The sequence below is a fragment of the Symphodus melops genome (genome assembly GCF_947650265.1).
Source record: "Symphodus melops genome assembly, chromosome: 8".
In the NCBI taxonomy this organism is placed as follows: domain Eukaryota; kingdom Metazoa; phylum Chordata; class Actinopteri; order Labriformes; family Labridae; genus Symphodus; species Symphodus melops.
Window position 1 is genome coordinate 5,291,760 of NC_136698.1, and position 14,722 is coordinate 5,306,481.

General features: G+C 39.7%; 1 protein-coding gene across 1 annotated transcript in view; it reads right to left on the bottom strand.

Annotated features, from left to right (window-relative positions):
- LOC306827815 (glypican-1-like) overlaps positions 1 to 12,173 on the bottom strand; it is a 41,649-nt gene extending 29,476 nt beyond the window's left edge. The window contains exon 1 of the mRNA XM_079349877.1: positions 11,352 to 12,173. Within this exon, the coding sequence (XP_079206003.1) occupies positions 11,352 to 11,505 (154 nt within the window). The 5' untranslated portion in view covers positions 11,506 to 12,173. The remainder of the gene's footprint in view (positions 1 to 11,351) is intronic.
- Positions 12,174 to 14,722: the final 2,549 nt, after the last annotated feature.

The following is a 14,722-nucleotide window of genomic DNA, read 5'->3' on the forward strand; positions in this document are numbered from 1 at the left end:
AAACTGAATGAGATGTCTATGTCTGCCTAGTCAGACCTGCTGGATGGGCAGCCAAGTGGTTTTAGACTGAAGAATCTAACGTGTGAAAGTTTGACATTGAGCAAAAACATCCCAATGAATGAGAAAGTTTTAACACAAAAAGACGTACTACATACTTTGGAACTAAAGTCAGTCATTGCTTTAAACACGATACTCGAGTACTCGTACAGTCCAGTGAGTTATTCTGGGATGATAAGGTAGTCAGGAAAGCAGAATTTTAAACTCTGATGTGATACTGAAATTCAAACTATAGTGATACCTATTTCAATGTAGCAACAGCACAGATAGAAGTTCTAGGCAACCGCTATTGGGCAATTTCTTAATTACCAAAAATTGCATTGTAACTGCCTTTGCACTGCCTAAATTGCAAATGTACATAAAAAAAAGCCAATATTAGTAAAATGCAAACTGTTTACAGGACTTTAATGGCATCTGCCCTGGAGAGAAGATGGTTTTCTTTAAAGCTTTGGGTACAATTGATACAGTAGATATTTAAATAGCAGTGATTGTATTGTTTTGAGACTGTTTCCATTTCTGTAAAAACAACCAAGACCACCCAGAGTGTTTTTCAGTAATATTTCTTCACAAGAACAGAGATTTTTTTTTTTTTTAGCATGGACATCTCATTCTCAAGTCAAAGAGATTATCATGTATTCAGACACTTCTTTGTTGCTACAATAGCAGCAACTCATCTATGAAGGCTAATCCTAATTCTTCCAAAGGTGTTTAGTGGGGTCAGGGCTCTGTCATTTAAGCTGCTGGAAGTAGAAACTGAAGCCAGAGCAAAAGTGAAGAAAACTGCAGTTCTTAAAGTGTTCACTTGATGCTGGCTCTAAAAACCACGGACATGTTAAAAGCCTGGTACAAAAGAATGTTTTGAGCTGCACCAATTTGAATTTGTCTGGACTCTTCAGATTTTTTGAAGGTGAGGTTCCTAACCATATACATCATTTTGTTAATGATTTACAATTAAAAACACAAACATATTTTTTGTAACTTTTCTTTTACAATTATTCACACCAATTAAACAGTATTCTGTATTTTATCTCGTATCTAGCCATTAGTTATCAGTGTCCATTAATGTTCTATATTTCCTGCCCAGGGATACCATATTGTTGCACATCCCCTTCTTTGGGACCATGCAGGTAATCCCTAATCGTGCATAAAGCATGGACAATTTTTCCATTACATTGCTTAACACAAAGTTTCACTGAAGTCAAGATTTCCTGGTTTTAGTCTTGCAGTCCAAAAGTTGGGATGAACCATCTGGCTTTTTCACAAATTGCCAGATTTCTATTCTAAACCATCAAATATCGTCTGCATAAAAAAAGCTACATTAGATCTACTTAAAACATGACAAAATTGCAGAGCAGCTGTTTAAATTTCACCGGGTGCAGTTCTTCTTTGGCCTCTTTTCACAGGAGTTCATTATTATGTTTCCCATGAAGCTTTTGGGTTTGAGTCTGTAAGCAATGCACAAAGTGAGCAAACTCGTACAGAGGATACTCTGGTGTACCGTCAGGAAATGACTCACTTATTGTACCTTTAAAATGTTATGAGCCGAGGAGCTGTTTTTATGCAGTTTTATGCAGTGAAAAAAGGAGTCAGGTTAAGTAATTCAAACTATATAATAACGCAGAAATGCCATAAAGATAACAAAAAAAGAAAAGTAAAAAGCCTCTGAGCTTCAACTCAGGAGGTTGAAATGATAGAACAAGAGCAGGTAGGAGCAGGTGTGTGGAACATTATGAGGCTCAGAAACACAGCAGACATAAACAGGATCCTCACATCAACATTGATGAGCATTACACACACACACACACACACACACACACACACACACACACACACACACACACACACACACACACACACACACACACACACACACACACACACACACACACACACACACACACACACACACACACACACACACACACACACACACACACACACACACACACGCTCTGAAGCGATGGGTGTTGTCTATAGTCTAAGCAGTTCCTTAGAAAACTTACAACACCTTAACATGACATCCAATGCAGCAACCAGGGACATGGTTAAATGTGTGTGTGCATTAAATGTCAACAAACCAACAACAATCAGATTCAGAAGAAAGCGTCAGCCGGATCCCGGATTGAGTTGGCCTTTTTAAATCCACTCCTAGACAAAAAAAAATCAATCATCTTTTCACTCTGCCAACATGTGATGTAACACAGATGATCAGTACCTGCTGTTGTCAATGGTAACAGGTGCCAAATCTGTTTTATCTTGTAGGCAACACATGCCAAAGACACCGAGTCACACTCAATGAGATCTGCCTCCATAATACTCTCAATCAGTGATCCTATCAGCACTCTGATGACCTCCAAGTAAGGACACCGTGGCTTTTCTCAAACAAAAAAACATCCTCTTTTACACAGGAGCACCGAGTTAATTTAAGCCATAAAAAGGATAAAAGGCCTGCTGGGATTTGAGGGTAACACTTGTGTGATTAACTTTGTGATTAGCCATGAAATTGTAATGTCTCCCCTGGTGACGGTACACTACAATGAATACCTCTTATTTAGCTGTCTAATTTGACTCTTAAATATTTTTGACCGCAAACCTGATTGCACCAGCAGAAAACCAATTATAAATTCATTTAGTCAATTTAATGCTTTTTACTGATAGTTGTATGTCGCTCTCAAGGTTGTCCACATTGAAGTATATAGTGCCTCAATGACTGACAGAAACTTTTGTTTCTTGTTATGCCAATATAACTGAGTTTTTAAACCATTTCAAAATTATGATAATTTTTGAAGTTATTGGTGACTTTTAACTGTATCTGGTTACATGGTTACAGGCTTTTCTATTTTTTCGTCCACAGTCACCCAGTTACATTAATAGGAGTTGACTAGAAAAGATAAACACAATTATATATTGTGTAATAAATCCTCCTTTCCATTAAGTGGAATTTATTGCAGGACTGTCAGTCTGCAGTATCTCTGAGAGGATGTTTTCTCTGATTGGCTGAAACTCATTCAGCTATTTGATGTTGTGATAAGAGTGGTCTCTTAAGTGTGTGCTGACTTTCAGACATCAGTCCAATATGAATATCTTTTCTAATGTGAGACCACCCTGTGCATTGTACATTTATACAGGAATATAGCAGTAACACGGTTTTCGAATGGTTATAAGTTTATAAGACTGTTTAAAACGCATCCCATTAATCTTTGTTAAAACCATTTAATAGTAATCAGCTACTCAAAGATCTTGTAATGCATCACTGTGGATTTTCTTATGCGTCTGTGTAAGAAAACCCACTGCTTGTGTCCTTCCTTGAAATTACAAACCACAATGCATGACGGCTAATACGCAGGGCTGTGAGCCGAGACGCTGAACGCACTAAACCGACATGTCTCATCCACTCCTGTCGTCTCTGTTCACGGTCTTAAAAAGTTATTAAAAAAACGTTGGATACGGCTGAAGTGCACATCAAATCTTGTCACTACGAGACATAAAGTATATGTGCTGGTTTAATTTAGGACACTTAGCTCATTATTCTGCTTTGTCCAATAAACTGATCACAAATAAAAACAACACTGGGTTGTTTTATATGTTTTACTAACAGGAATTCAACTGAAGTAAATTATTGTAGGGCTGCAAATAACATGTTTTGTTCATTTAAACTATTCTACTGAATATGTTAATTCGTCTTTGGTTTGGAAACTGTCGTACGAAATGAAATGCAACAATGTTAAAGAAACACAATCACCACAATCAATAACATAAATTTTCCATCACTTGACATATTATCATAATCATTTATCATTTCAGCTTTGAAAAACTGCAATATGCTCTGTATGACATTGTCTAGTGGTAAACTGACTAAGCCTAGAAACACTCAGTAAAACCAGTTCTGCACCAGTTCAAATTACAATGTAAATGTCTTATAACCAATAAATCTCTATTCGTTCAATCCAGGCAAACATACACACTTGTATCATATGACCACAGTGTTTAGGGCCCCGTGGAGGATATGTATAAAGAGCATTGACTCATAAAGCAACAGAGCAACCATCGGGTCCACCACATCACACAACAACTCATCTATTCATTTGGAAAACAGATGGACGTTTGACTCCCAGAGAGGAGGGGGAAGATGAGAGAGAGGCTGGGAGGAGGAGGAGAAAGTAAAAATAGAGGCTGATAAGAAGGTAGGAAGTAGACATTAAAGAGAAGAGAGAGAAAACAAGGAGCAGGTGTGAACTGGAGCGAGGGGGAGGCACGCAGAGCGAGAGAAAAGAGACAGAGGTTATCGAGAAACGCTACGGGTTTGTACCACATTGATTTCTAGGTGTAGAGATTGATGTAACATTCTGCTTTTGCTCTTCTGTTTTTTTTTCATTCCTTCCCACCTACCACTCCTTCTTTATGTGATAATCATAAGGATGCAGGAGGGATGTATGACTTCCACCCTTTCATCAGATACATGATACCATGTTTGAAATGGAGAAATTTAATTATTTTGCCTTTACCCTCATCATTCTGGACAATAGTTTTGGGTTCATACCAAGAATACCAACAGCATTACATTTATCAAAAAGCTATCACACTAGAAACTACACTCAGAAAAAAAAGACCTTGAAGTTTACTGCATTATACGGAAGAAGTCTGTAGCCGATCGGTCCGTATACCCGCCTTCCTTCCTGTGCGTGACTGTTAGACTTGCAGTCAACATTGATAATAGAGCCAGATATATCATCAATAATTCTTAGTTATTAAACTTTTGGTCCAAGGTTTTTTAAGAGGGATTAACCATTTTCTTTTGTCGCAATTGCTAAATTGTTTATGTCCAAAATGACTTCAAGGCCTATCAATGTCAGTATTCCTTGCCAGCAAACCGGCTCATAAGAGAAACTCTGCGACATGATTTTGGTGAAACTGCAGTTTTTGGTGACATATTTTCGTGTCCAGCTGATGAATTTTCAAAAAAAGAAATTCGGAAAAGTTGTCATAGCAGCACACTGATTGCTGGGCTACACACATGATATTGTGCTAAAGCTATGGTTCCAGTTTAAAAAGCTAGCACAGTCACCAGTCAATGACCTGGGTGTAAAAGAAGAAAACAAATAAATAAATAAAAACAGCCTGTTTTACTGCCATGTTAAACAAATGTTTAAGTGTAATTTCCATCAACATTTGATTGTTATTTACCATAACCCTGTTTAGCTGCTGAAAGTTAGCCCAGTATTTTGTACATTTTAATGCTTCTTTGAGCCAGCATGGTTTCCCTCTAAATGTTACAGGAAAAAGCTTTTAGCTTGAAAACTGTCAGATGTGTTAACAAATGTTACACAAGGGTTGCTAGAGCGTAAATTTCCCAAAATCCAATCCAGAGCAAGACAGAGCTGCAAAAGCTGCTAACATTTAGCTTAAGTTCTAATAGCAGTACATCTTGCACAGAAGTCTGTAAAAACAGCTTGCTTAAAAAAAAACCTAATGTCTGTATTTAATGTTTTCTTGGACTGTTTAGGAATCTCATGCTTATTTTAGTAAGCTAGTTAGCCAAATGTAAGCAGTTACCATTTTATGAGGTTACTTTTTTTCACTTCTGCTCTCGTATTTTGGGTTAGGCACAAAAAAAGTTGCTATGCTACAGTATAGCTACGATACAAAACAGCACGGAGGCTTCCTTTTTTACGAGCAAATGGTCAGTGTCACATCTCTTATCAATACATTTTGTTTTATGTTTTCATTTTTTAAAAACATTTAAAAAACATTGGTGAACAACGGTGAAGCAGAAATCAAGATCTGTTCAGCTGTAAAAAAGCACAAGGTTGAAGGAGTGATGGCAGTAAAGGTGACCAGGACAACGCCTCCTGCCTTCATCCTCATCTATCCTCAAGACTCCTCTCCTCCTCCTCCTCCTCACCTCTGCATCTGTCTGTCTCCCTCTTATGTCGCTGCATCAGACATCATGAAAGATTCACAGCCCTGCTTTTAACAGATCTTGCCAACCAGAATCCCCTCCCTTCGTCCGTCTCTCTCTCTCTCAAACACACACGCACGCACGCACGCACGCACGCACGCACGCACGCACGCACGCACGCACGCACGCACGCACGCACGCACGCACACACACACACACACACACACACACACACACACACACACACACACACACACACACACACACACACACACACACACACACACACACACACACACACACACACACACACACACACACACACACACACACACACACACACACACACACACACACACACACACACACACACACACACACACACACACACACACACACACACACTTTTATAGACTCAACCTTGCACTCAGAGATCTGAGTCTGTCTAGAAAAACAAAGCAATGATGGAAGCAGGAATAAGACAGACAGCAGGTGAAAAGAAAGAGGGAGTAAAGCAAAAGTTGTATTATATTTGAGTGTGGCTGTGTTTCTGTGTGTTTGTATGGGGACAGGGTATTTCATCGTTCCACTTGGTGGCTTTGCTGTGAGCGCCTGACTGAGCATGTGATATGTGACAGATGACGGACAGTATCAATTTCCTCTCTGGCACACAGGCGTAAACGCTCATACACAGAAGGGTTTCACTGACACTGTGCTCTGATAGGAGCAAACATCAACAGATGAGCTGCAGGTAAACTGCGAAATATTGATACCGGCATTAATACATACATGTATTTTTTAAAGGCAGTATTCTCTTAGGTGATGTAAAGTTAAAAATGCATTGAATCAAGTATTTTTCAAGCACTCTTAGTTGGAGTTATATTCAGCCATTTCTGGAGTTCATGGGTTCAAATGCAGACTTCTCTCACAGGGTTTTCATCAGGGCAGAAATAATGTAAAGCGCAGAGTTGACCTGAAATTACCACATGTGAAACTAAGTGCTGCAGATCTGTTAAAACCAAGCTCTCCATTCTCTTAACATATTAGTTTACAAAACCTATATTAAGGTATTCATGTCTTCCTCACCATAAAATTGTAAGGCTGTAAAACCAATCAAAGTTCCCATAGTACAGTGACCCTTATGCAGATAAAGAGAGATAAATTCATAATTGGAAAAACTTTTGACAACCTTTGCCACACACACCTTTCAAATACTTTAAAACTTAAAAATAGGTACACAAGGACATTACCAAACAAGCACAACAATACAAAAAACAGAACAGTTGAGGATTCAAACTAGCGTACAATTAAAAATTAAAACAGGAAGACCGATGAAAAATTTAAAAAAAACTACTATTGATTGATTGCTCAAGCATATCTAAAGAGAGGCCATTGATATAGTGTAAATGTAAATGCATGGAGGCTCTATGGTTGACTAAGACTTGTTAAGAGTATTGACTTGGAAGGTATCCTAATCTACAGGTAATCTGACCTAAAACACTGTGGATCATGTTCAAGTCTGTCATTCAACAGCACATCCTCCCTCTGTTCTTTAAACAAACAACAATGTGACAAATGCTGTGTATGTATTATACATAACACACACACACACACACACACACACACACACACACACACACACAGGAATCAAACTTAATGTCTCCTGGTACAGAACATGAAGCGTGCAGGGCATATAGCCCGTCTCCGTTTCTGTCATACGATCACATGGGTGTGTGCTGCTCTGTTCTGACAATGCATGTGTGAATGAAACACAAGTGTCTTCCCTGGAGAAGGTGTTGGCTTTCTTTTTACTTTTCAACACACACACACACATACCCTCACAGACACACTATAGGGTGAGCTAGTCTTTAACTATTGACCAGGTGAAGGACACAATGTGAGAGTTAAAAGCGCTTGCAGGCACAAAGACAGACAGGCAGACAGCAGGAAAGACGACTTCCATTCACATGGTGTAAAACCGAAAGGACAATAGGTGTGAGAAGAATAGGAGCTTCTTTTTTTTCTTACTCTGGGAAGGAATTAAGAGCATCAGTTTATCAGATTACACAGAGTTAACTTTGGAATTATGTTATTTATCATATCCATGTCTCACACACCCTGTTTAGACCTGGAAATAACAGGCTATTTATATCCAGCCTTCTAAGTCGCATAAACACCTGACACTCTACATTTCCCGAGCATTATAGCGTACTGTACATTCAGATTAGGCATGTTTTTAAACTCTGTTCAATTTGTGAGCTCTTTTCTATTGAAAAATAAAGTGAAAATGCTGAGCTTGGATGGAGAGGAGGAGGAGAGCAGATGGAGAATTTTGATTGCTTGGCTTGAAATACTTTTCTTCATGCAATAGCTAATTGCATGCCACTGATGCTTGATGTGTTGGTATTCGTATTGCTGCCAAAATTCATGTGCAAAAATATAAATTGTTGCCAGCTCTTTCAATGACAACATTCCTTCCTGATTTTCATTCCCACACGCTTCTGTTTTGATCATTTCATGTATTCATGGTGGTGTTGAATGAGTTTGCTAAAGTGTACTGTCGTCGTCTGACGGACCTCAGGAGTAAACAAAGAGAAAGGCCTTCATATCAAACCTCTAGATTGATAACAAGAGTGTGCTGTAGAAAATAAAAACGGGAACATTTGAGGCATCATACGTTGACAATGAACACTTTGTTATGATCGAGTGTCTTTACCAATTAGCATGTTTGTTTTTCTCAAACTACAGGGATGAAAGGAGCATTGCTTTGAATTGCATTTGGCATTGGTATCCATTCTTAATCAGGAGAATTATCTCATTATTGAGGGACATGTGAGTGAACCGAAGTCACCCTCCCTAACTCTGTAAGAGATCATACTAATCATAAACAGCTGACTCTTAACCCAAACCTCCAGGACCGAACTCAAACATCTCTGAATCAACCAGACCTGAATGATTTCATTTATATTTTTATTTCCTGCTCTGTCCTCTGTCCTCTCAGATAAAGACATTAAAACACAGAGAGAGAAATACGTAAATGTAAGGGCACTTTCTATACGGCACTGATTAAATAAAGCAGTGAGAGAAAAACAAGTTCGAAACTCAGCCGGAATTCTAAATTTCCCGTAGGTACTGTATACATATGAGTGCTGCTAGTTTTCTGTCTCTATATGTCCGCTCTCTGATTGACTGGCGATCAGTCCAGGGTATATCTCGCATCTTGCCCAGTGACTGCTGGGATCTGCTCCAGCCACCCGTGACCTGAATTGGAAAAGTGGGCTAGATTGTGGATGGATGGATGGATAGCTTGGTCTTTTTGTGTCAGAGTTTTGTGAGCAAACATGAATTGTTTTTAAAGTTCTGACAGGAAAACCTGAGTGTCTTTCAATGAAGTCCCCTTTGAAAGTGACATTTGTTTCTGAAATAAAAAGGAGCAACATTTGCAGACTCATCTATGCCTTAACAGGCTTGCAAAATCAGTGGTTATTACAATACTGTAACAAAGAAGTATGACAACTGGCAGCTGGATCACTGAAGGATTTTCTCCCACAGCTGCAAAAGTGACATCTAACAGAGACTTTTCCCAGGTGCAAACAAGACTGGTTTGTCATCACTATGTCGTCATCATCCCTGACCGTGTGTTAGTCAGTCTCGTCTTGAGCTGTAAAGGCTTCATGTAAAAAAATTGGATTTTCTGAGATGAGATGATGGAGAAGTGTTCTGAGGGTTTCTGTTCCTATCCAGTTGTCAGTTTTAATGGTTTCTGGGAAGGCAGTGCTCTTCCTCAAACAACTAGAGCAGATCAAGGTCCAGTCGAGTGAAGCGTTGTATGTTTGTTTTTCTTCATCTGTCAATAAAAGATGAGTTTTTAATGGAAAGGGAGGAAGAGCTTCATGTCGGGGCTCCTCCTCAGTCGTCCATGAAGCACCAACAGAAGCCTTGAATGACTCACTTCATTTCTTTCTGTCTATTTCTGCCTCCATCTCTCTGTCTCACTCTCCTAAGTTGGTTGATCTCGATTTACCTCACACACCCACACCTACACACACACACACACACACACAGCCACATCCAATATTAATACCTTACCCGCCCACACCAGATTATTTTCACTGACACAACATTAAATGACCTTCAGATTGCACACACCTCAATCTTCCCTCTCCTCCCTGTGTGAGCTGAGGTCACAGTTTCTGAACACCTTTAGGTGAAATACAGACAGAGACAGAGAGCGACAGATGATCGCCTTAAAGGAGGACACAACTCAATTTCTCAATCTTTGCTCTCCTCGGGGCAGAGACACTTTAATCAGGATTGGTGAAGAGTTGCAGTCAAAGAGACGAGATACAGAGACTTTGATGTGTGATGCCTGGTTGGTTGACTGACTGACTGCTGAGCTGATTGATTACTTGACGGGCTGTGTAACTGACTGATTGATTAAATGCATAATTGCCTGAATGGTTGGCGAGTTCCCTGACTGACAAGAGAGGTAACTAGAGGATGAAACAAAACAAAAGAACAGTAAAAGTGTCACTTTGTCCTAGTTTGTTTTTTTTAACTTTAGCTTCCCAAGTTAACCTAAATCATTATTTTATTTATAAGACAAAATAGGCTGTATCAGCATCTTTTGAGCCACACACAGGCTACACATAGACACACAGACCAATTACCACACCTGCAGTCCAGAGCAGAGCAGACAATGAAATATAACCATGAACACATTAGTGAAACACTGCAATTCAACATGGAGCCCCAGCAGCTACAAGCAGAATATCATCTTTTCTGCTGTTTAAATTAAACAATCAGAACACCTGCAGTGCAAGCATCGAAAAACAACCATAACTAGCCTGAAAAGACCATAGCTCCACAAGCACATGGCTTACACCCACCTGCCATTCTGCCTCTCAGCAGACAATGAAAATTGCCCCAGAAACAACCATAACAGAGACACCGACCTGCGAACACTTCAGCAGGATGGGTGCAAGAGGGAAATGAGAACCAGTAAGTGAAGCCAGAGAGTTATAATAATCAAGGTATGTCTGACTTTTTTTGCAAAACACATAAATGCAAAAGCTGCTGAAAACTTGACTTAACAGGCTTTGTGTGCAGATTTCTTTTTGGCATGAATGATGCTCTTCATTTAAAAAACAGCCACAATACATATATGCAGTTCCTCCTTGGCATGGGATATGCATTTTAAAAAATGTTATAGAAGTAATATACACATTCTGTTATCATATTATCATAAGAAACCACACACAGAAAACATTGATTTCAATAAATAGAACAAGATTATAATGCTGAATCCTTTTGGATTGGATCATTCACGTTATACAAAGTGGATACAAGTGAATGGAATAAAGAGTTTTCTGCTCGTAATGTGTTCAAAACTCACCGGAGATCTCTGTCAGCGGTACCCCTCCCAGAGTGAACCCTTTCCCGGTATAGAACTGCCGCAGGTCGGTGCAGCTTCTGTCCGCACCACCGACCACCGGGCCCGGTGCAGCACACAGGCATGCCAACAAACACAGGAGCACTGACAGACGCATCTTCTTGAAGAGTAGTCCTTTTTCAGTTTGACACAGTCAGTCAGAAAATCCAGCAGATTTCTTCTCTGAGCAACTGAAGTTCTTTTTTGAGAATCCTGTTTCAGTGTTTGTTTGCGATTTCTATTTTATGTTTAGGAGTTTTCAGCGTGTCAGACTCAGCTCCCTCACTCAGACTGCACTGAGCTCCGTTTTACTCACACGCTGAACAACCGGGTGAGAGGCGGGCGCTCCTCGGCGTCTCTGCGGGAGAGAGAGAGCTTGACGCGCGGTTGTAGGTGTGAGGTACACCCCGCTCCTTCTCCTCCACTTCCTCCTCTGGATCTTCTTCTTCTGCGTTGCTGCTGGTTGCAGAGATGTCAGACAAAAGAGTGTGTGTGTGTGTGTGTGTGTGTGTGTGTGAGAGAGAGATATAGAGAGCAGGTGTCGCTCAGTCAAAGCCGGTGCACATCCAAGCGGGCATTAAAGGTTCATGATTATGGAAATGAGCCGGTTTAAAGGCAGCTACAGAAGAAAATCCGTTATTTCTGATGAGGTTTGAGACAGGAAAGGAGCTGCCCATTAATCCTCCTGTCCGCACTGTGGGACAATGAAGCGGCTGTGTGTGAGAGGGAGTGTGCAAAGGGAGTCTTGATGCGCTCTCTCTCTCTCTCTCTCTCTCTCTCTCTCTCTCTCTCTTTGTGTTTGGACATAAATGTGTGCGTCTCCTGCTGCAAGGACCAGGTGTTTAAAAGCGCCCCCTGCAGGCTTCGAAATACATGAAAAACTTACACAGGCATGACACACCAGGGATTTCCCATCAAAAATGTATAAAATATTTATTCTCATTAATTCAAATTGACAGTGTTCACTGAGGGAGACTGTTATGCTTTCATTATTTCTGCACACAATCCTCAGTGCGAAGGCTTAAAAATATATTAAATCAGAAATTGGTGAGTTGAATTAAATTTAACTCCAACATCTTTGTGTTTTTCTTTGCACATTAAAAATGTTTGGCTACACATATTGTGTGTTGTGTGAGCTGTTAATAGGCTAAACTAACTGAAAACATGAAGACTTCAAAGATCAGTTATGTTCTCTGTTAAAGCTTTGCTACCAGTTAATGATAAAGAGGTATTCAAATGTTTTTAAAAATTCTAAAAAAAGGTTTATGTGAAAATTTGTAATGTATGATATTAAACAGTTATTATTAGTGGCATTAATCTGTATCTGCTGCATTTCTCTTTCTCTCTCTTTCTTTCTGCATCACCCATCTATCCCTCAGTAGGGGGCAGTTCAACATGATTCAGGTTCTGCCCAAGGTTTCTGCCTGTCAAGGAAAGATTAATGTTGGATCTTTGAAGAAAGAGCCGTGCTCTCTTTGTGAAGTATCTTAACATTTAATCTCAATTGGTGCCAGATGTAAATTAATTGAACCATAACCAATTAATCCACAGTGAAAATAGTGCAAATAGTTGCTAAATCATTCTCAAAAAATCAACCAGTGACTATCAACTCAAATACAGCACCTAGTACTTAGCTTTAACCACAACTCCAATGTAAACTAACGCATTCAATTAGATGTAGTAATAATAATAATCATATGGATTTTTATTAATAGAGTATCCTGAAAACAAAATTGAGAAAAGAACTGTTCAGTTCCACACTTCCACCCACGCTAACTAAAGTGTGCGGGGAAATAATGTGGAATTGTAAATTAACATTTGAAAAAAGTCAGACAATAAAAGATATATCATAGTGTAGTTGTTATTGAATATGCATAAGAAGAAGGGATTTAAAAAGATGTAATAATTCAGAGAGTGTCAGATCAGGCTTCGGTTTTAAAGCTTAAGGGCTCAGAGTAAACTATTCTTCAGTGTTCTTTTGGCCTGCTGAGTTAAATGATCTTATCGAAGATATTTCACCACACAAACTTTAATAATGGCCAGAATTTGTAGTTGTATAGTTTAAGGGCACCTCTTCCTCTGTAAATATTGGAAATGGGTCGTTAAAATGATAGATACTATCCTCCTAAAAACTCAATCCTGACTCACCCAGAGCTGCAGACGCGTCATGTATTCCTGCAGGGAGTTCAGTGGCTGGTATGGATTCAGTCTCCCTCCTCCAGCTCAGTTTGGCAGTGAGCAGGGTTTGGGTGAACGTGACCGATGAGCTGTCAGACGCTCTCCTATATCTCTGTCGACATCCTCCATCCTCCCCATCAACAATGCTGGGCCCAAAGGCGGGGTCGTAAAGGTTGCAGGAAGCCCTGAAACCTGACTGACACCTCAGAGCTGCAGCTGAAAATTAAATCCAAACTGTTGGTGAAATTAAAGCCACAAAAGCTTGAAATGTTCTGAAATGACTTTTAAATTGGATGTGGCAGAGCAGTGTGAAGGTGACACTGTGAGCACTGTTGATGCAGCACAGGCCAGGTTCAGGGTTAAGGCTCGTTAATTAATAATAAAGCATGCAGTACATTAGAGGCTAATAAAAGGATTAGAAACTCAATGTACTGTACTACAGACTCTGTCCTTTGTTGTAACAGGAACAATTACTTTAAAACGTCACTATCCCTTTGTGAAACATACATGACCAGTCTTGAGCAAAATTCCACCATCCAGAACTCACATAATGTGGCTAAAGGTCTGTGGATGCCCATGTCAGGAGGTGTTTTTTGTGGTTTAGTTATGATGTTTTAGAGCCTGTGTATTTTGATCTTGAAGTCTCAGGAGCGTTTAACAGTTTGATATTTAACAATATCAATGAACCGATAAATGAAATCTAAGAAATAGGGTGGCTTCCGGCACCATTTCAGCCGGCTACTTTCACACTGAAAGAATTTTTGGAGGAAGTCAAAGTAATTCCATGTGTGGATTAGATTAGTTATGTGTGAGCAACACATTTCACTGTTGATTAGATGGAAATTTAAATCTTGAGTAATTGACTAAAACAATTGATTTTAAACCTGCCCAAAACCATGCTGCGTAAAGCCTATTTAATTACTGTTAGAAGTAGTTCATCACGTTCTTTAAGAGAGACGTTTTGATATTTTAATTCAGCTGAAATGTGCTGCACTTCACGACCTACAGTACTCTGTGGCTGAAGTATTCAGTTTGGTTTGCGGAGTGTGGCTAACGGTAGTGCTAGCCCCCCCCCCCCCCCTTGATCCTCTTTGCAGGTTAATGTTCACAGGCCTGTGTTGGATGTGAAAATGAATGGTGCTCCAGTTTGGTGTATG